General features: G+C 32.2%; 1 protein-coding gene and 1 long non-coding RNA gene across 2 annotated transcripts; one reads left to right on the forward strand and one right to left on the reverse strand.

Moving 5' to 3' along the window:
- Positions 1–1085: 1085 nt before the first annotated feature.
- On the forward strand, positions 1086–4914 carry LOC139485427 (uncharacterized). Its single transcript, XM_071269903.1, has one exon. It carries the CDS (start codon positions 2679–2681, stop codon positions 4689–4691), a length of 2013 nt encoding a protein of 670 aa, XP_071126004.1. The 5' UTR covers positions 1086–2678; the 3' UTR covers positions 4692–4914.
- A 13902-nt stretch (positions 4915–18816) lies between these two features.
- Positions 18817–22917, reverse strand: LOC139486982 (uncharacterized). The gene is made up of 3 exons (XR_011655702.1): positions 22791–22917; positions 21864–21948; positions 18817–19464 (listed from the first exon to the last, which is right to left on the reverse strand). It is a non-coding gene; the product is annotated as an uncharacterized lncRNA (long non-coding RNA).
- Positions 22918–23915: the final 998 nt, after the last annotated feature.

Consider the following 23915-nt stretch of genomic DNA (forward strand, 5'->3'; position numbering starts at 1 on the left):
GGTAACTGGTTCTACCTGTACAATTTATGTATCATTAGTTAAAAAGCTCATGTGAATTTCTCTGTGGTCAGAATTATCTGTGTTTTCATTGGTTAATTAGGACATACCCCCAGATTTGAAATGGATATTGTTTGAGGAAAATGGAGATTTATATTTACTTTAGTTTGTGCTATATCTATATTGGTTGGAACGGAATGATATTTCATTGATAGTCATTTGCAGTATTTTGGACATATTGAATTTAGTATATTCAATTTATAAGGTAAGAATGCACTTTATTTACTTTGAGTTGTATGAGAGACGAATGAATTGTATGGAACGCTTGAAGCCCTATTTGGTAGGTATAACTCTATACCCCAATATGATGCAAATGTGTGTAAAAGAGTTGATTCAGAGTATGATGTATATGAAAGCGTAGTTTGCAAGTAGGGAGATAGATTTTTGAATGATTCTGAGAGTGACCTTTGACCTTTATGTCATGAGTCTTATACGTCACATTGCTTTATTCTGATACTACGTCATAGCCAGTAATTTTAATATATGATAACGAAGTTTATATTACTATTGTGATTGATTATTAAAACATTGTAATGTTGTAGGAACTATAATGCGTATTCGGATACTTATTGTGTTGTACATTGTTTGTAGGACCCATTGATCATACAGACATATATTGATGATAAAAGTAGATCATTGGTTATAATGCCAATGTAATGCTGTTGATGTTGTGTATAGCCTGATTCCACAAATTGGTAAGGCTAATCTTGATCTCTATTGATAAACGTATTATTGATGTACTTTGGTACCTTGATATATGTAAATATAATGTTTGATAGTTATATTCAAATATAGATCATATACTTATTACTACAATGTACGTTTACGCTCGTTATGGCTATGATATTTTAACTTTGTATTTATCAAAGGATGTCAGCTATTATAAATGCAAATATGTGATTACTTCATATGTTACTGTGATAATTAATTATCTTATTATAAATTTGTTATTATTATTTCAGGGCTGTATATTTCTTTCCTGAATATTAATAAAGTATGAAGAACCCTAAACAGAGTGTTGTTATAGAGTACTGTCGGGTATTTTCGACCAGAGGCAGTTTTCGACCACCGAACATTTCGGGAGCGATTTCATGCACGCGAGGCGTTGTTTCCGCATCCTTTCCGCGTGCAGATCTGCAGAACTAAATATTTGTCATGGAAGGTTAGGTTAGCTGCAGTTCACGGAAAGAAGTAGTAAGTTACATAATTTGTAGCGGTTGTCGTGGAAAATCTCGCCATGATAAAAACAAGTATTACGTCATGTGTTAAAAAATATCTGTCTTTCAACAAATGATTTCAGTAAAAAACACCTACTGTTCAAGCATGAAAACCTAATGACACTGTTCGCTAAATTCCTGGAAATAAAAATGAACACATAAATGAATAAATCAGACGCATTTTAAAAAATATTTTGCCGATAATCAACTTATATCCCTTTCACACGTATTTCGCCTATTTTCGACCAGTCTTGTATATTTTGTGTTACTATGGACGCTTTGTTTACGTTTTTGAAGGCTACAGTGACGTCACAATATGAATGACGTAACGAAATCGGGCACCTTGTATAGACAATGTCATAGTCAGAAGGACAATGTTATCGCAATTGGAATGTCGAATACACTGTGATTGTAATTTTTTTTACTAGCTGAAAATAAGAAAATCAAAACTTTATCTGAGCAACAAGATCAAAATGCAGTCTGCTTTTGAAGGATATTTTTTAGTCCAAACTTATTTTTTTTCCTCCGCGAAATCAAAGCAATTCGTCTACGTGTCAATAGAAAACCCGAAGACGTTTATAAAATACTCCCTAAAAGAGGGTGGACGGGAGGGGTTTGACAAGGGGTAGCAATCACCACTTCCCTTCTTTTAATATCAACTTGAGCTAACAATCCCTCCCCTTTATTCCCTGTTCTCATTCCCCTTAACCCGACCCCCTTATTTTACTCCCAGTTACTCCCGATTATCGCCTCCCTTATCCCAGGGACCCCATGTCCACCAACTCCTACCTGTTTTCTCTGTTGTGTTTGTTTTTCTCGTGGTGCACTTGGGTCACCTTCCAGGTTGTTAAAATTTAAATGTTTTTGTTCACTTTTTTTACTCTAAAAATGTACATGTATTAATATAATTAAGAAGGTGTGGTATGAGTGCCAATGAGACAACTCTCCACATTGTTTGTTTATATTATATTAGTATTTTCGAAAGTGTGTAATCATATTTGTATTTAATTTAATACCTCAGTTGCTACAGGTTGGGTTTTTTTCGGTCTGTTTTATTTGCTTCATCTTTGTCCCGTAACATTCCAAATATACTGTATATGATCATTTCCTTCATTTAACTTGTCTGGGAAATGCAAAATGACCGGGTCTACTAAATTTGTATGTACATGTGCAAAATAAAATCGTATTGATACATGAAATAGATACATTTAAAAAGAGATAAAAACAGGATATCTTCAAGTATAAGTGATTTCCATTTAACCCCATTTCGTCTCGTTTAACATCCTTAACGCCTGGATTAAGTTTCAATGAAGTCATAAAATACATGTATCATCGCGTCGGCACAATTTCTTGTTTAAGCAGGTTTTTACCTCACCTTTTTCTGCTTTCAGATTTTCAAATACAATGGGGAAACGAAACAAGTACAGAAATTATGCTCTAGAGGATATCAAAAATGCAGTACAAATGGTTGAAAGTAAGGCAATGTCAATTCGATCCGCATCACGACAATACAATGTTCCAAAAACGACTATTATAGACAAACTTAATGGCAGATCTAGTCTTCAAGCAAGATCAGGACCTAGTCCGGTATTATTTGATAGTGAGGAAGAAATGCTAGTCCACTGGGTCATAGATATGGCAAAAATCGGCTATGGCCAAACAAGACAGCAACTTCTGTATACGGTGAAGACAATTTTGGATCATGACGGTAGGAAAACCCCATTTAAAGATAATTTGCCGGGTAAGGATTGGTTATATGCTTTCATGAAACGCCATCCTGAGATTTCTACTCGCACTCCGCAGAAACTTGGTAAGGAACGCGCAGTTATATCTTGGCAAAAAATAAAATGGTGGTTTGAAGATTTTGCAAAGTACCTAACGGAAAATTATGAAGAGGGAATAAATATATTGAAAGATGCTTCCCGCATATATAACGCAGATGAAAGTGGTTTTCCGCAAGATCCAAAATCTGGTAAAATTTTGGCTGCTAAAGGCAGTAAGAATGTGTATTCAACATGTTCAGCTGACAAATCACAGATAACAGTTCTTGCATGTATGAGTGCAACAGCACACTACTTACCACCTATGCTTGTATTTCCAGGGGAGCGTTTCCGGTTTAATCCACTAGAAGGTTTCACTGAAGCAGTACTTGGTCGGACAAAGACTGGTTGGATGGATTCCGAACTATTTTACACCTGGGTGCGTGATCATTTTATTACTGCCATAAAGGACCGAAAAGTAAAGCTACCGGTTATTTTGCTGGTGGATGGACATACTAGCTATATTAGCCTGGAAACAGCTCAGCTTTGTAAGTCTGAGAATGTTATATTGTACTGTTTGCTCGAACATGCAAGTCATATATTACAGCCTTGTGATGTTACTCTGTTTTGGCCTTGGAAGAAGCACTGGAGAGATTCAGTGAGAGATTACCAGTTCAAAAATCCGGGTGAATTTGTCACAAAAGGTACCTTTGCTTCTGTATTTAAGTCGGCGTGGGCAAAAGGAACAACAGTTGATGTAGCAATTAAAGGTTTCCGTCATACGGGGCTTTATCCATTTTCAGTTGAAAGTGTAGATAAATCTAAAGTCGAGCCATCTGAAGTATTTGCCAGGGCAAAACCAGACCAGGATCTCGGTAATGACGACGATATGAATTGTAAAGATGCCCAGGTTGATAGTCGTCCAGTTACCAATAGTTCTGGGACCTACAATCTAGATCAAGAACCCGTACAAATTGCTGATGAGGCGGATACAGAAATTGCTTTAATGCCATCTGAAATTTTTGACTCTGTCTCATGTGAAACATCACATACAATAGTTGGAGAATTGCATGATCAGCCTCCTTGTCTTTATCCAGAAATCATCATACAAGTTAATCCATGCAATGTCAATGTAACACCACACAAAGACGAAAACAAACAATCGTGTGAAAAAGCACCTTCATCATCTTTTGAACTCCTACTTGTCACTCCAAGTGAACAAAAGACTCTCAAGAAAAAGAAAACTCGCACTGTACTACCAAAAGCCGTATCGGGATCGGAAATGATAAAATTTTTAGAGAATAGAAAACAGCAGAAAGAAGATGAACAGGAAATGAAAGAAAAGCGTAAGATTGATAGAGAATTAAAACGCAAACTAAAGGAAGAGGAAAATGCTAAAAAGGAAGAGAAAAAAAATGAGAAAAAGAAAAGAATGGAAGAAAATAAGAAACGTAAATTATCCAAAAAACAAAAGAAATCGGAGAAATCGACTACTTCCAGGCTTTGTTCCAAGTGTTTACTTGAAACAGACGATATTTATATATGTTGCGAGATTTGCTCCTCCTTTTATCATGCAAAATGCTCTGGTGTTGACTTTTCTTGTGTGCATATTGACGACATCGTTAGCTTTCCATATGAGTGTGATGATTGCCTCTAAAACCGTCAGATATATTATGTGACAAAATTTTCAAAATGAATGTATGACTTGCAGTTACAAATTCTATATATTTATTACAACAGTGCAATGATTTTAAAGAAATAATATTGCTACATGTATACTGTGATGCATTATCTGTTGTTATTTTCGATAGTTGAAACACATTTTTTGGGGGAGTCATTAGTCTTTGGTACGGGTGTGTGTTGCACAGTTTTTAGTTTTTTGTGTGGTTCTTGTTGCAGTCTAGTTTTTTGTGCGGCTCGTGTTGAACAATCTTTAGTTTTTTTGTTGGATTCGTGTTGCAGTCTTATGTTTTTGTGGGGTTCGTGTTGCACAGTCTAGTTTTTTGTGGGTTTCGTGTTGCACAATCGTTAGTTTTTGTAGGGTTAGTGAAGCCCAGTCTTTAGTTTTTTGTGGGGTTTGTGTTGCTCACTCTTAGTTTTCTGTGTTGGGTATGTGTGGACTGTCGTCGTATTTTTTTTTAGTTTAATTGTCCCTTTGGTATCTGACTCCCCCCCCCCCCCCCACCGTATTTTATCTTAGAATACAGAACATTTTGAAAAATAATAAATTCAGCGTGGCTTCGGCAATTTGTTATAATTTTGTTATAGTTTTTCTGATAAATACATTTTTGTCATAAATAATTACTTGCCGTAACTTTAGGGAGAAACTATTTTATTTTTATTTGTTTGAGGGGGATATCATAATGTTAGTCCTATAATATAAGCCTTCTTGTGTTCAATGCATATTCAAGCGCGTGTTCTTTATCAATCAATTATATGGAACGTAAAAGGGCACACTGAATGAACAATATCACGTGCACCACTATACTTATTCACACAAAGAAACACTTACTTTATTCATCTGACAATGTGATCTTATCAATACAGGTCACGACAATTAATTTAAATTTGCACAAGTATTCACAAGCCCCGTGCAAGCAGTTGTAGAGGTTCATTCTTTTCTTGTGAAATCCGCTTAAAACAGGTAATTCGAAATTTTCAGAAACACAACATTGATTTTTTTTAAAGCTTGCATGCCTGAATAATATCAGTTGCTGATCAAAACTTGTAACGTTCGTGTGAATACCGAAACGGTAGCACTTTGAGAAGTTAAATGGTCGTTTATCTCCACTTACGATGGCAAAATAATTATCAATTAAACACTTCATGAACAATTGATTCTGGGGTCGAACCATAATATAATGTTATCAGTGATATGACAGAAGGAAATTAGAAAGTGGTCGAAAATGTCCGACCGTGGTCGAAAATACCCGAACATGGTCGAAAATACCCGAATATTTAACAACGTCAAAATAGTCATTACTAATGCAATTATCAAAAATTAAGTAATGTTTCTTCGACGAAAATAATGTCCAATATGTAAAGATGTTCACTTGTAACGTGAAGATGACCATTGTTTTTTCTCTGACGTCACAATCGAATTTACCGTTAAGTGGTCGAAAACTGCCGACGTTGCCCTACGAGCCTTAAGGAGGCTCGAGGGTATAAAAATTTCAGAAAAAAATCAAACATTTGTTTTTCATTACAAATTTTATTTATTTCCTTTTGTAATTGTTACTTTATCATATGGTACAAACATCTTTCAAAACAATCAATTCGTGTTGGCCCCATTTGACTTTTAAAATGTATACATTATTAAAAAAGTTCCAAATTATCTCCCTTTGGTGGAAAAATGCCATTTTTTGGCTTTAAAATTGAAATATCTTTTTCAACTCATCGGTGACCTATCTTTTTTAATATAATTTCCATATATGCTGTACTTAAACTAAATTATTGTAAAATTTGAGCGATTTCTGTAATAAATTTCTTTTTTTATTTCGATATTTACCTTTATTTCTCCTATTACTTCAACAGAAAAAAAATACCTTTACAAAAATGTATGCTTCTTTCGAAGGCAGATTGTGAGCGCAAATGAACGGTGACCCCACTTTTTTATTTTATTTTTCTATTAACTATAAGATAAAGTTCATTTATAGAAAAATATAGAGAAATCCTATATAAATGATTTAGACCCGCGAATAGTTATACGCCGTATCCCGAGGTGTATAGCTAACTTACACTCCATTCTTAACCCTATATTTGTTAACATTGATTATGAATGAAAAAAACAAAAAATATGATAGCATATTTTTTGACAATATAAAACCATGATTTATAAGATTTTTTTTTTATTACATTAAACCCTACTAGTTATCTTTTTGGTTATTTCCGTTTAAACTTTGACAAGTGAGTATAAATTACAAATGTAAAATTTGTTTTGCTTATTCCTATTAAATATATGTGCTAATACGTCGTTTTACTATCCTTTCCTGATTGAACTAGCTCTATCACAACGTAACTTTTTACTGAAATTTGGTGGATAACCCTAATAAACACTATGTCGGATCCATTTACAGCATTGAGGCCAAGACGGAATGGAATTCAATTCCGGGTTTTTTTCACCTTGTCAAAGGTTAACATAAGTGCAAAATGATATACTTTTCACACCTAGATATCACAGTTGAATCACATGACATACAGGATGGTAGAGGAAAACTTGTTGAACAATCCTTCTCAATAAAAAAACCTACAAAATCAAAAACAAATCTACAGAATAAATCTCTATGATACGACATGTAGAGAAAAATTTCAACGGGCGCAACCATCAATAGTTCTTTATTGTACTTCAAAGCCAAGCTACGAAAATGAACTTTATAAAAGATTACTACTTTATGAATGAAACAAAAAGAAATGAATGCTTGAAAAATGCTAAAGCGTTACCACTAAATGAAAAACAACATGCGTGTTAGTGACTAGTGCATTAAAACCGAAGCTAGACAAAACTCCAACACTCTGCACAATGTTGATCAATTACATCATATCATAATAAGACCTGATCCAAAGGTAAAAGCAAAGTTCGTTCAAGTGGGGTCTTTTGTGCAAAAGGTCAACACTGGAATATTACGCTGGTGAAAAGCTACAAAAGTAGACATTGACCTGCTACAAGATATATCCGGTAGTTAACACTACATTTGCCCTCTATGTCTAGAGACGGACAATACCTTTGATATAACCTCTAAGGTTTATGGATTTTGACTACAGGGTGTGACGAGCGGGGTTTCTGGAAACCTCAATTTAGACATTTTATGCCCAATCAGTTATCTGATACTTCGTCACAGCGTTTCTGTTTATATATTGACCTGGCTAAGAAGCTTCTATTTTAGACTGTTACTTTCAGCCTGGGTGATTGTGAATCGAGCTTTAAAAATGCCAATTTTATGATATATGTGAAGACTGGTGACAGGTTAAATTCTGGAACAGATGCTTATGTTCAAATAATTCTTCAAGATTATAGTGAAAATAAAACTGAGGAATTTGTATTGGATAAGTTTTTTCGGAATGATCTCGAGAAAGGAAATATAGATGCATTTCCAATCAAAAAGCCTAGTCATTTTGGAAATGAAATTGCTGAAATAGAATTTTGGCGTCACAATGCTGGGCTCGCCAGTGACTGGTATGTGGATAAGATTTTCATAGAAAATATGAAAACTAATGACACGTACGTGTTCCCCGTCTTCCGTTGGATTAAAGCGGATTATCACTATATCATAAGACATTTGGATACATTATTACCCCAGTTAGATCCCCATCCAGAACAAAGACTAATGGAACTAAATGACAAAAGACAAACTTACCGTGTTGACATGAATATCAATAATGTGATCATTTTTATAAATTTCCTGATACAAATCTTTGAATTTTTCGAAAAACTAAAGATTTGCTTGTCCCGGGAATAGATTACCTTGGCCGTATTTGGCACAACTTTTTGGAATTTTGGATCCTCTATACTCTTCAACTTTGTATTGTTTGGCTTTATAACTATTTTGATATGAGCGTCACTGATGAGTCTTATGTAGACGAAACGCGCGTTTGGCGTACTAAATTATAATCCTGGTACTTTTGATAACTATTTACCAAATTATTGAGAAAACCGAAGGTGGTCCTGCCCAGGTAGGCAAATGATTTTTATATACAAATGTATTTAAATATGTCTAAGTTTCTATTTTCCCGTTCCGTAAAAACACAATCTTACTATCGATTGCCGCGGTTTTTCTTATTTTTGTTCGTAAGTTATTACTATACTATATATAAAAATATTAATTTTCGTGAACCATTTAGGTCACGGAAATTCCAATATATGGCATCAGTAAGGAGAGTTGTACAAATAGTGTGAATACACAGAAACCCTATCCAAATCTTCTTTAGCTAAAAGTATTCATCATTTTCTATTTTATATGTACTAACAATATTCCATTTTCCTATAGTTTCGATTAAAATGTGCCAAAATCTGAGATGAAATAGGTCGAATGCTCCAAATAAACATTCCCTGATTGGTTGAAGTACTGTGGCGTCGGTGTAAAGCATAGCAAGCCTCGATGTAAAGCACACGCTTCACAGGAATAAGGAGAGTTTTACAAATAATGTGAATACACAGACCCTCAATCCAATTTATGTTTTGCTGAAAATAATCAAGTGTTCATTATTTTCTGTTTTGATTCTGCTAACAACATTCTATTTTCTCTATAATTCCGATTAAATATGTGAAACCCCGCAATGAAAATAGATGGCCTCAATGAGATAAATGCAACTCCGTTAATATGTTAACATCTTGAGCTTCGACCCTGGGTTCAAAGGGTTTAATAAACCGATTCACAAATAGAGATCTCCTTACGCTCAAATGTAATCTTTAGTGAAGTATACAGGCAACTTCGTTTACAGAAATATATACACACTTTATCAGAAATATCTTGTCATGTATCTGCATATTCACGTTTTTTTTAGTGCTGAACTTTAGTCAAATTCAATTCCATACAAATTATATTACGTAAAGCAATATATAGGAGTAAGAATATTTTTAGCGCCAATTTAACCAGCATTGACCATTGCCATCATCACAATTATTTATCGTTATCATTATGAAATTTCATTTACAAAAAGCTTATTAGTATAGAGTAATGTAAGTATGGCTTATTAATATTAAGGTTTTCGAGATGTGCTTCTCCAGACATTTTTGACAGTCAGTTTAATCCCATTTATCTCAATATTATCCTCGATGACAGAAAATGTCAACCCGACCTATTCGTGTCAAAAGTCAAAGTCTAATCTATTTGATGAACTTATTTCTTCTAAAACTGTACATGCATTATTTCTGTATTATTTGATAACCAATCACATTTACGTTGCATGTTTGCATAATAATTGGTTCTGTATGAGTGAACTGTGTAGTGTATTGCAAGATCGATGCAAAATGTGACGTCAGTGAGCGAGCACGTGACATTGTTATTTGTAAACAAACCGGCTCATGTATCACGTGTCTATAGTATATATTCAAAGTGCAATCAATCTTTCAATCACTATTGTTTGATATTTTTGTGTCTGTTTTCAGGTTTGCATATCAGTAGTTGAAGTAAATTAGACATATTCCTGTTCTGAGTTGTGATTTTTTATATAGAATTAGAAGGTAAGTTTAAATAAGTCAAGCAGCATGCTCACAAAGGTTCTTTTGGTGAAATCATTATCATATTGGTCAAAGATTTTCTTTGCTTCGACCTGATTTGGAGGAGATATTATTAAAGAATTGATAAAAATCAGCACAAAGGTTTACTTCCTAAATCATCTAGCCCCAAGCATCATGTCAAGCATTGTCATTACTAAAAGCCAATAAATGTTTTATAATCTAAGTAACATTTTAACAAATTGTTTTACTAATAATATTGATGATTTACCACAAAATAATATAAATAGAACCATACAAATAGTAAGCAAATACATATAAAAAAGATGTGGTGTGATTGCCAATGAGACAATTCTCCACAAGAGACCAAAATGACACAGAAATTAACAACTACAGGTCACCATATGGCCATCAACAATGAGTAAAGCCAATACCCTATTATCAGCTATAAAAGGCCCCGAAATGACAATGTAAAACAATTCAAACGAGAAAGCTAACGGCCTTATGTATGTACAAAAAATAAATCATGTTATCAAATCTATATATCATCTCCCATTTAGAAAAAAAACACATGAAAAAATGAAACTATTGTGTGTTGCTCTCCTAGCTACAAAATGTATCCAAAATCAAAGATGTGAACATATTCTATCATAATCATTTGGTAACTAATGTAATTACTGTCTCATCCATGCCCGTCCTGAAAATAAAAACTAAATATTAAATAAACAATACTCCTAATGCTCAGGTTGGTTGGCATCGTGCAACACAGTTAATAACACCATATAGGAAAACATAGAACTCCCTTTTGTCATAAGACACTTTCAAACATCCAAACATACTATCCACACTCTTCTGTGTCCACACTTGTACAGTCAGTAACAATATATATATTTTTTTAAGGCAGCGACTATTTGACCGGCACCGGCAAAATATATAGCAAATTTGCTATTTAGTCTGCACCGGCAAAATAGAAAATATGCTATTAAATTATATCTCACTGGAATTAAAGTGTAAGAATATTTCATTATAATTAAATATTAAAATTAAAATTTATAATTATATACTTTTGTTACTGTTACTCCGATATAAACACTAATAAACTTTTAACTATCAAATTGAATAGTCTAAAAGTTGATACATAACTCGGTCTCCTTTAAAAGAAAAAACGGAGTTTTTCAATAAAAACGTGATTTCTTGTCCCAGACACTTTTGACAAAATGTGTTTATCTTTATAAGTATTTTTTTGTGCAGTCAGTACATTGAATTAGATTAAACATTTTCAATCAAAGAAACATACTATTTTTACATTTGTTTTAGTTTAAACATATTTACATTTGTTTTAGAGGGATTAATAAGATATTGATTACTGAATGGTTCGATTAACCGAAATGGCATGTCCCAAGACCTCATGTTCAATATTTATACTCTAAAATATTGTAAAAAAGGGTAGAAATAAATGTTATTCTTACATAATATAGGTTCTTAAAATTATTCAAAAAGTATGTTTAGAACCAACATATTTTAATAATCAGCTTTTGACATGGGATTTTTAATTTTAGAAGGTTTGTCCCTGCCATTCCTCACAAAATGTCCACTACGAAACGAAGTAATTAAATTTTGTTAATATCAGTTGGTATGCTAGTGTCGAAAATATGAATTTAACAAGAGAATATGTGTTCTTGTTCAAAACTAAATTTAATGCCTGTTTGAAACAGTCTCTATTTAAAGGTAATCCAACTCGAAAATGTTGAAGCCGTGTATTATGATCCCGGGATCGTTAATACCTATTTTAGAGGGTTACACTAAAGACCTGAAAGTGGACCTGAAAGTGGACCTGAAAAGACCTGAAAAGACCTGAAAATATACGACTGAAATTATTCAAATTGCAATAATTTTTTTATTATTGGATGGAACTATTTTAAGTTGGGATTTTATTAATTGCAAGTATCCATATTTCATTTAAATTTAAATGTTTTAAATTAAAAACAAATTTTTGATGCCAAAAGTTGGACATGAAGGGAGAAATGAAAAGACCTGAAGGGACCTGCAAATCTATGGTCGGACTTATTCTAACTTCAATAACTTTTTTAATATTCAGTGGATATCTTTCAACTTTTGATTTTGTGAAACAAAAAGATAAATATAATGATAATATAAAAAAATATGTATGAAAAATATCGTTGGGGTGTCAAAACTGGGACCTGAACGGAAAATTAAAAATCTGAATGAGCCTAAAATTTCCGATAATATTTTATTTAAACGAAAATAATAGACATAGACGAAAAATATGGTTGTTCATTTTTCATGTTCGGAGTTGTGGAGATCTGTCTCATTGGGATCACACACCATCTTCTTTCTAATTTGTATTGAAAGAAGAAACTAAAAAGATACGCAAAACTGATACTGTGAAAAGTAAAGACGGGAGATACCAAAGAATAATCAAAACTCGAAAGAACAATTTTGATAAATTTAAATAGAAAACAAATTGAGAAAAAGAATTAATGTTATTTTGAAAATTAACTTTTATTAGGGATTGAGAGTTTGGTAAAAATAAATTATGTATCGTGTCCCTTAATTTTTGTTTGTGTTTATTTCTATTATGATAATCAGTTGCGGCTGCCTAAAAACGATTCAAAGTTGACTATTTATAAAAAGTTAGAGCGTTGATCTGATTCACGTATTATTTGATATATGCTTATATTTTTAATTTGTAAAGTTTAAAGTTGGATTTGTGACCGAATAATGTTTTATTTATAAGTTAGACAATACTTTTTTTCAATGATATATTAAACCTTTCCTGTAACAAAATTCATATTTCAAGAAGATTGATTAAAAACAGTTAAGATCTTGAATAAATCTGACCGCAGTCTTTTCAAGCAAATTTATGTCATTTAATTTTCCGTTCAGTTCCGAGTTTTCACACCTCAACGATATTTCCCATACATATTTTTTTAATTCTATCATTAAACTGAACTTTTAGTTTCACAAAATCTAAATTTGAAAGATAACCATTGAATATTAAAAAAGTAATTGAAGTTAGAATTAGTCCGACCACAAATTTTCAGGTCCCTTTAGGTCTTTCCATTTCTCCCTTCAGGTCCAACTTTTGGCATCAAAAATTTGTATTAAATTTAAAATATTTAGATTTTAATGAAATATGGATATTTGCAATTAATAAAATTTCAATTTGAAGAAATTCCATCTGATAAAAAAAAGGTTATTGCAATTTGAATAATTTTGGTCGTATATTTTCAGGTCTTTTCAGGTCCATTTTCAGGTCTTTTCAGGTCCATTTTCAGGTCTTTAGTGTAACCTTATTTTAGATATAATTTTAGCCCAAAGCAAAATGAAAGCAGAATTGAGTAACACAATGACCCTCAGCATGAGGGGGGCGTGCGATGATCTTGATAAGGTTTGATGTTAAAGTTAAAGTTGCAGCATGTATATTTAATGTTAAAATTTCTGTGTGTGCATTTTGTCAACACATTTTAAAACACGTGAATTGAACAATTCATTTTAGCATAAATTCATAAGCAAAACGAAAATTGGAACGAGGGGTTGTTTTATTTGTCAACATCTTTTTTTTTAAACTTGTAAACAAAATAATATGTTTGTGTGTATAAGTAATCCTCTTTCATAAACGGGTTAGACAACTTACTGAACAACAAGTCAATTTATCTCAGATAAAGTCAGTGACCGTGTACAACTAATTTTCTGTTGCCTGCAGAGACAGACGGGTACAACACGAAGTAGATAATTTTGGTTTTGATTCATTCATTATAATTTTATTCAATATAGTTATTGTCTTTTAAACTGACATCATATCATTGTTCAATGTATTAAACAATCACTTTTCATATCAGCATGATTGTTTTATTGCTAATAATTGAAATGTTTGCTAAATCATTGAAAGGATAACACTTAATTTCGACAAAAAGAACATACGTTTATAAAACATGCCAATAAAATCTTTTAACATTTATACTATAAAGTTCTACCGATGTCAAGTTGACCTATTGATTGAATTTGAAGTAAATCATTCAGCATATATATATATAAAAAAGTAGCAATAAAAAAATAATCTTTCGATGAAATGTTACATAAAAAGCACGGGCTCTGGCATGGAACTCACTTATTTTTTGTACCATATTATTACTGCCAGGAGCCTCTGGTCTTTGTTAGTCTTGTATAATTTTAATTTTAGTTTCTTGTGTACAATTTGGAAATTAGTATGGCGTTCATTATCACTGAACTAGTATATATTTGTTTGGGGGCCAGCTGAAGGACGCCTCCGGGTTCGGGGATTTCTCGCTACATTGAAGACCTGTTGGTGACCTTCTGCTGTTGTTTTTTTTTTTTTTTGTCTATGGTCGGACTGTTGTCTCTTTGGCACATTCCCCATTTCCATTCTCAATTTTATGTAACAGTCTTCATACCAACTGTATGTTAATTCCTAGGTCATGATATCAGCTCAAGACGCGAAACTCTGCCGGGCTAAATATTGACCGAAGGCTGATAATACATCTCATATGAAAAATATGAAAATGGCACGGTGGCAAGTAGTTGACAAAAGCATTGTATAAAACTGTTTTACGTAAAAATATATTAACCACATATGAATTTAAAAAGGCTACAACAAAGGCAGTTAAACTATTTAATCACATTTAAAGTCATATATTAAAAACGAAATTGTAATGCTACGGAAATTATATTAAACCAATCCAATATATTCTTAACAATCATCTATGCATGATTTTTTTAAAACATTTATTACGAATCAATAACATATATAATCGACAAAATATAGTTCATTAAGTGAACACTTTGCCTTGCTTATTACCTCGCGTTTTGATACGATAAAGGGTTTTCCTTTAAAGTACACGTGTTTTATAGTAAACATCTGCAATTGGAATATATAAAATTATTCCACTTTAAAATAAAATGAAGTACCATATGACTTTAAAAAGCATTTGATGTTATATTGCAATGAATGATAAATCAATCATTTGCAGTATAAGGGTCCTGCTAGGATTGAGATAGTGTAGCTATATATGAATTTTCTAATGAAAAGCAAACTCAGATGTTAATATTTCTATAGCAACTACTGTATGTCTTTTTAATTTTTGTTCATTTATTAGTTTTGGAGTTTAGTATGACGTCCATTGTGCGTGAACTAGCACACATTTTTGGTTAAGGGCCAGCTGAAGCTCACCTCCGGGTGCGGGATTTTGTCACCGTGTTGAATACCCATTGATGTCCTTGTGCTGTTTTCTGCTCTTTATTCGGGTTAATGTCTTTTTAACACAATTTTTACATTTGAAAATTATACTCACTTGTCAAAGTTTGAACGAAAATAACCACAGAAAGGTAACTAGTGGGGGTTCAGGTAATAAAAAAAAACAATTTTACAAATCATGGTTTTATATTGTCATAAAATATTATATCGTTTTTTTTTCTTCAATGTTAACAAATATAGGGTTAAGAATGGGGTGTAAGTTAGTTATACACCTCTGGATACGGCCGACGGTGTTTCTTATCCAGACACACCTATCCCTCGGTGTATAACTATTACGTGCACGACAGTTTCACACTAAAGTTGTACGTAGATATGTTGTTGTATGGTATTCATGTTATTCATGTTGATAAAACTATAGGATTCACTCCTTACCACAGCAGCATAATAGTACTCGGGTGCAGGCTATAACCTAATAATAATATATTGTGCAAATTCTTAAGTACGATTGTCAATTTAAGATATGTGTCATACTTTGATAAATATCTTATTATGCATGACAGTTTCACGTATCAGGTATGTGTTTTAACACAGGTGAACCCAACTTAGGCCAAACGTGAATATATATATATATATATATATATATATATAAGCGTATGGTAAATTATGAATAAAACAAACTATGAAAAAGGCGTCTCGCGCAAAGACCGTAAGTTCAATTCTTAGTTATTGACAACAAGTTCACAAATCATATTATTTATATACATGTCTGACTAAATAACTATCTGTATAAATCTATTAAATTCATCTGGATCGTGACCGGCGTTAGGTGGCTCTAAAATCTAATCTCCATTGCAATGTGCAGATTTATCTATAGGAAATAGAAAGGACAGTTGTTGTCAATTAAAAATCTTGATTGGGAGATAAAACTCAATATATAATATCATGTAACATTATTGTTAAAAGATAGAATAGCACTAAAAAAAATACTTGAACTTTATATAGATAGATGCAAAACATGGAAATACAATCTTTCCAAAATAGACTTCAAAACACGGAAATAGCTTTAGAAGCTCTTACACCGGTTATCAAACATAACACACACCTTATATAATCCAAAATCAACCAACATTTACCATGTAGAACTTTGCTTTTTCAACTATCAACTTCCTACTCTGATGTATGATGGTGTGCCGATAATGGCAATTTAAGTGGTCAAAGATTTCATATATATATTATTAAACATGATATATGTTTTGAGAGAAGAGACCAAACGATCATCGGACTGAATATATTTCAATCAATGAAGTATCATCACCGTACCATTGTTCTTTTCATGTTAAACATTCACACTAATGAAAATTATACCCATAAAAATGTATATAAGTACTTTATTTACCTTTCATTCCGCCATATTGCATATAGTAAAAGTAGCCTCGATCTCATCTATCATGTTACAGTAGTTATCAAAGGTACCAGGATTATAATTTAATACGCCAGACTTGCGTTTCGTCTACATAAGACTCATCAGTGACGCTCAGATCAAAACAGTTAAAAGGCCAAACAAATACAAAGTTGAAGAGCATTGAGGACCCAAAATTCCACGGTCTCATAATTGATTTCTGTCGTAAAACATACCTCGCATGCTCCATATTTTAAGTACTATTTCGACAATGAAAATTTTAATAATAAACTTTATTCAATTTAGAAATTGTAGTTAAGACAATAACAATCAAAACCAAGGAGTAAACAAAGACTCACACAACCAAACGACATTTACATCAACAGTTATAAATAATAATTAAAAAACAACAACACGAACTCCACTAAAAACCGGGAGTGACATCAGGTGCTCCGGAAGGGTAAGCATTTCCTGCGCCGTATACGGCACCCGTGGTGTTATTTCTTTGCTCAGTTCGGTAATGATGGAAGGTTATTATGACTGAAGAAGAATGTCAGATATGATATATGACACACTTTTGTCATAATGGCCAATCAGCTCATGATGGCGACCGTAAAATTTCTTGAGTGATGACCATAATTTGATTGATTCATAGCCCTGTCTTAGCAATTTTTGAGAAAGCAGTATTACTCGTTCAACAAAATCAACGTAATTTGAGCTAGCTCTAGAGTAACGTATCAATTGAGACATATATATTCTATTTAGAATTCTTATCTTATCTTATATACTCCATATGCTGGTGCCGCTATGATGTTGCTACACAGAAATGGAAAGTTGACTATAGGAAAATTAAAATCATCGCCTTTGTCATTAATTTTGGTATTCAACCTACCATCAGTAGTCATTTAGTGAAAAAGGTCAAGATGTGAAGCAGATTTATCTGTGTCGGTAGTATCTTTAATTTCAAGTTCATTCGGATATGTTAAACGTAAGTGATCACTGAATCTATTATTATTAAGAGACAGTACATCATCAATATACAGAAAGGTGAAATTAAAAGACTGGGCTAATTTCTTTTCTCCTTTCTTGGAATAAATTCTGCTTCATATGAACATAAAAACAAATCGGCAAGTAGAGGAGCGCAATTGGTACCCATTGGGATTCCAATAGTCTGTTGGAAGACCAAACCTCCAAATTCAACAAACATGTTGTCAATTAAAAAGTCCAACATGGCAGTGATATCCTCGTCGGTATATTTTCTCCTTGACTCTGTATGATTTTTCACAAAGTAAGCTGAATTCCAGCCCAAAACTAGATATTATAGTTATTTACCTCTTTCTCAATGTATTTAAATAGAAAAGATTTTTTTATAAACAAAAAGTATTGTGATTGCAAATTACGACAAAACGCGTGACTTACGATATCATTGCGCAACTGTATGCGCAGACGGCGCGAAAATTTAAACCCCCGAACTACCTTAAGATCTGTAAGTTGTATGTGTCGTTTGGTTCTTGTTTTAACGTATTCCTTATGTCCTAATTGATATCCGTCTTAGGTATATAGATTATACTACTGTATCAGGTGAGATACGATATTTATCCAGTCGAGACCGATAGATTTAAAATTTTATACGCGAGGATTGCCGAGCGTTTTGAATACTTTAAAACTAACTGTCAAAAGTGGATAAATATCGTATTGCACACTATTTGGTGGTGTTTCGCTTCTAATTTTTTAACAATATGCAGACAAATTTAATCCTTCTTTTCGAATGATCTGTAGAAAGGTTTGTTCTTTCTATGTGACATCATCAAACATGGTCGCCTTTTTTCTGTTTGTGGTGATAAGAAATTCAAAGGAATGGCAAGACAATTTGACGACATAAGAGAATTTTTACTGAGGAAGTAGTGAGATCAAACGAACTACACGTTGATTAATTAAAAATCATCAACATGCCAGGAAATAGATAAATCGTGTAAAATTAAGAAAAATATATTTATTACAAAGTTGAAGTTACAATAAAATACATTACAATGTACTAATGATACAAACATGGAATACATGTTTTGTTTTAGGTATAAGGTAGACAGATCTTTAAACAACACTTTGAAAACATTTGTTAGCCAATAACTCGATAAAAAAGTGTAACAATATAAAAATGGTAAACTTTATTTACTAGCATTCACTGCTTATATGTTTTGTTCCATTATATGTTTTAAGCTGATATGATGAATTATTATCTTATGTTGTGACCTTGGTTACGCTGAAAGTGTTATAAACATCAAACAGGGCCGATCCACTATTCATTTGAACATAAATCCTGTCGGCGTCTGCCAGAAGATAGTCGATAGTTAGTGATGCCATGTTATAACTCCTGTCGGTGAATAGCCACCCCAAAATCGTAACAGTTCCACCGGTATCCTTCCTTACAGTAAGGTGAGAAGGTGAAAAGCCAGACATCATGGTAACAGATATTAAGTAAGTACCAGCTCCACTAGTTGGAACAGTAAAAATACCCGTCGCGGTATCATATCCAGTACCCATGTAAATTGGCTTGGTGTATTTGACTTTATTTCCTACACCCACTGTTAGGGAACCTGATTGTAATGAATATGAAAATGCAGCTGAAAAAAAATTAAAATTAAAGATTTTGAAAAGTATAATATACACATACATAAACGAACATATAGTATGCCTTTTAAAAATCATTGGACATTGAATAATGTATCAACCGAGGCGAATGTTTATCGGCGGGTGAAAATTTGCTCTATCATCTGTTCCATTCATTAGAAATGTAACAAAAGTAACGAGATGTATGTTAGTTATGTAAAACAGTATATAAAAAACCTCATAGCTAGAGATAGAGCAAACTGTGTCCCTCGTATTAATCAATCAAAATCTGGTATTTCATCGTAAGATTTATAACACATATTTATAACATGTAACAACACGTTATTCTCCTACGATGTGCATAAGAAATTTTGAAATTTGATAGATATTTAACGAGTTTCATACAGTAATTTCATTTTGCTGCATTTCAAAATCATTTCTGTTTAGATTTGCACACAATTGTGCTAACAATATGAACTCAATCCCTTCTATTCTAAACAAAATATATAAAAATCTGTTTGTAAAGTAAGTATAGAATGAATTAGTTGCAGTTACACTTTTGTCATGTTAATATAATGATCAATAGATGAAGTTAATCTTAAAAATGATAAAAGAAAAAGTTGAAGCTCTCGTCAGGCATATAGTTTAATTATGAGTACAAATTTTGTCTATAGGGGACAAACATTGTCATTATAAACCAAGATAAGATATCAAAACTTTTATTTTTAGTGTCGGTACAGCAATATAAATTGAAATATGTAAAGTTAGATCTTAAAGCCGACGTAATTGTGTAAAGTTAGATCTTAAAGTCGAAATAATTGTGTAATAGTTTTCAAAAGTACATGGATTATGATTTAGTACGCCAGACGGGCGTTTCGTCTACATAAGACTCATCAGTGACGCTCAAATCGAAATATTTATAAAGCTAAACAAGTACAAAATTGAAGAGCATTGAGGATCCAAAATTCCAAAAAGTTGTGCCAAATACGGCTAAGGTAATCTATGCCTGGAATAAGAAAATCCTTAGTTTATCGAAAAATTCAAAGTTTTGTAAACAGGAAATTTATAAAAACGACCACATGATTGATATTCATGTCAACACCGAAATGTTGACTATTGGGCTGGTGATGCCCTCGGGGACGAAACGTCCACCAGCAGTGGCATCGACCCAATGGTTTAAATAGTTTTCAAAAGTACCAGGATTATAATTTAGTACGCCAGACGGGCGTTTCGTCTACATAAGACTCATCAGTGACGCTCAAATCAAAATATTTATAAAGTCAAACAAGTACAAAGTTGAAGAGCATTGAGGATCCAAAATTCCAAAAAGTTGTGCCAAATACGGCTAAGGTAATTTATGCCTGGAATAAGAAAATCCTTAGTTTTTCGAAAAATTCAAAGTTTTGTAAACAGGAAATTTATAAAAATGACCACATGATTGATATTCATGTCAACACCGTGTAAAGTTAGATCTTAAAGCCGACATAATTGCGTAAAGTTAAATCTTAAAGCCGACATAATTGTGTAATCATTATATTAGTCAATACATCATACATTACTATATTTATTGATTACTGACATACACATTTTTTTGTTTGATTAATGTGAGCAAATTATTTTGATTTTCTAACTATCTTTGCATATCAAAACTACGGATTCCTAATGCAGGTTCATTTTTGTTTTAATAACAAAAAGAAAAATTAGGACTCTAAATTAAAGACGACCATCAGTTTTATTGTTGTACACCAACATTACTGTCATTTAGCATGTTTATATTACCCTGTAACCAAACGTTAAATATTGGCATAAATATATTTCTATTTAGAGTACCCTTGTTATTCGATGCTATCATAACCAAACTGTAAGCTTATGAATATTTACGGGCTGCTACATGATTAAACGGGTTAGAGCTTTGCCTTCGACCAAAACCTTTTATGATTTGAAGAATACGGTCTTCGTTTATTTATGCAATGTACGTAAACTTATTTTAAAAGAGTAACACAAGCGTTTTAGATATGCAAAAGGCAAATCGAAAATCCCCTTGAAGATTGAATACATGTAGTAATGTATATGATAAGAAACATGGACAATTTATCATATGTTAACAGCCTATGCAAGTTAGAGCCAGGCAAGTTGAAATAGTAAATGGTGGACCAAGGCAAACGTTAACTACCATGGTTTAATCAAGGATGGTCGAAGTGAACTTTGTGCAAGACTCGTTTTAAAGTTATTTTAGTGGCTGTTCCGTCTAAAGTTATTTTTTATTGCAGTCACAAAATAGTCCTATGACAAGCAGTTATTAAGTTAATGATTGTCGTATTTGTTAGTCAGATTTAGCAACAGGATGTTCTTGAAACACTTTTCGCTATCAATACATTACATATTTGTACATTTTGGTAAATTAAAATCTTACCAGTACTTGCAAGACACATCGACACAAACACAATCCCTGTTAGAATAGTAGTCATTATAATTGCCTTTGAAGTTGATAAACGTATCTACAAGAAAGAAAATTACCTGAATAATATGTATATGATTCGTAAATAGATAAATGCCATAAGAAAAACATCGTACATGCATGTGTTTAAACATGTATTCATCTTATTCAGTAAAAAAGTATAAACACAAATATCGAACTCAAAAATGAATTTAAAAAATGAAAAGTTTGTAAAACCTAACCAAATTAAACTCTCGATTATATCAAACAACGGAACAAACGTAAACGATATTTCAACTCTTCGACTTAAGGCGGTCCAAATGAAGTTAAATCAAAAATTTTAAAGAGATGTGCCAAATCTGGCAAAGTCAATCTAAGCCAAGTAGTACAAACACCATATGGCTTTGAACGATCCGTGTGGTTAATTAACAGAAAAATATACCGGGAGTGAGTGTATCAATAATAATTTATGTCAACGCGGGAACTCTGACACTTTGCTTTAGACAAATCACAACAATGTGAAACCTTAGTATATTACAAAAGCATTTTCATTCAACAATTGAAAATATATTAAATGAATAGTTAAAGATAGAACAATTTTACGACATTTATGATGTAAAAGAAGAAGATGTGGTATGACTGCCAATGAGACAACCCTCCACAAGAGATGTTTGTTGATTATCATTTTCTACTGAACTAACAACATGTATGTATGAAAAAAGAATTCAGTATACCAGCAGCGATATATATAAAATGTAAAGGAAAAAAATAAAGGTGAACAATCATTTTTTGTACAACTATTTTCTGAAATAATTAGTTTTGCTAAATCACTTATGTAAGTCCTTTTAATTTCAACTGTCAGCAATTATTGAAGAAAATACCTACCGAAACACACACACTTACCTTTATAAATAATATAAGGCTCTGCTGCTACAACTCTGAAGTTGAAGTTTTGTCAATCAAAGATGTGTGGATACATGTATGAGGGAACAACAGCTTATATACCCTAAATCAATGTCATGCATATTCATTTTTCTAACACATCAAATGAATAAAAAGCAGGATGCAATTGTTTGCAATTAAAAAATGTAATAGAAATGTTAATGCATAGGAAGTATATTAAGATGTTTATCGGTAAAATTGTCTTTACTTCTAAACCAAGTGAAAAGCATTGCTTTACTCCAAAAGATGTTATCATGAATCATGAAAATGCATAAATGAACATTTAAAGGGAAATATGTTCTAACATGAAGTATATTTTGATTTTCAAAAAGAGAAGGGGTAATAACTTTGATTGATATCTTAATGTCCCCTGCTTAAATTTTTGGTAATTTTTTTTTTATTTGAATCGCAGTGTTCTTCCTGGTTTAACTTTATCTTCTTTTGAAAAAGACATCATCAAAACAGCTCGATCAATGGAAACTTTTTCTTATGTTAATGCTACAAGACAGTTTTAATAGTGACCAGTTCATACGATACAAATGTCGAAATCGTGGAGTCTTTGTTTAGATTATCAAATTGAAAGCAAATTTTAGCAATAAAACATTATCGTTTACTTATTAATGATTTTTTTTTAATTATGATTTGCTTAAAAAGAACCAACGATATATACCTTGAAGATATTTCAAACTCATATACATGGAAAATAACGACATACAATTAACGGCGTCAAATTCAAGAACAAGTTATAAAAAGTATAAAGGAAACTGAAGATCTAGCAAAACAACCCCTACTAAGTAAAAAGCTGATCTGGATAAAAAGCCAATTAATATTAAATGACAACTACATTCAAAAATATTTTTTTTTAATTTAAATGTTTATCACTCATTATTCTGATCTGCATTTTTTTAAAGGTCAACCTCAATTCTAAAATGCAGCTCCGGAATCGGGTGGCCCCCCTGTTTTGATTTATTTAAAAAAAAAAAAAAAAAAAATAATAATATTATTTTCCTTAAACAATACTTCAAGTTTTTTCGCAAATATTTCTTTTTGAAATGTATAGTATTATTTAAAGTTAAGTCATAGTAT

Source organism: Mytilus edulis, chromosome 8, assembly GCF_963676685.1.
Source record: "Mytilus edulis chromosome 8, xbMytEdul2.2, whole genome shotgun sequence".
NCBI classification, from domain to species: domain Eukaryota; kingdom Metazoa; phylum Mollusca; class Bivalvia; order Mytilida; family Mytilidae; genus Mytilus; species Mytilus edulis.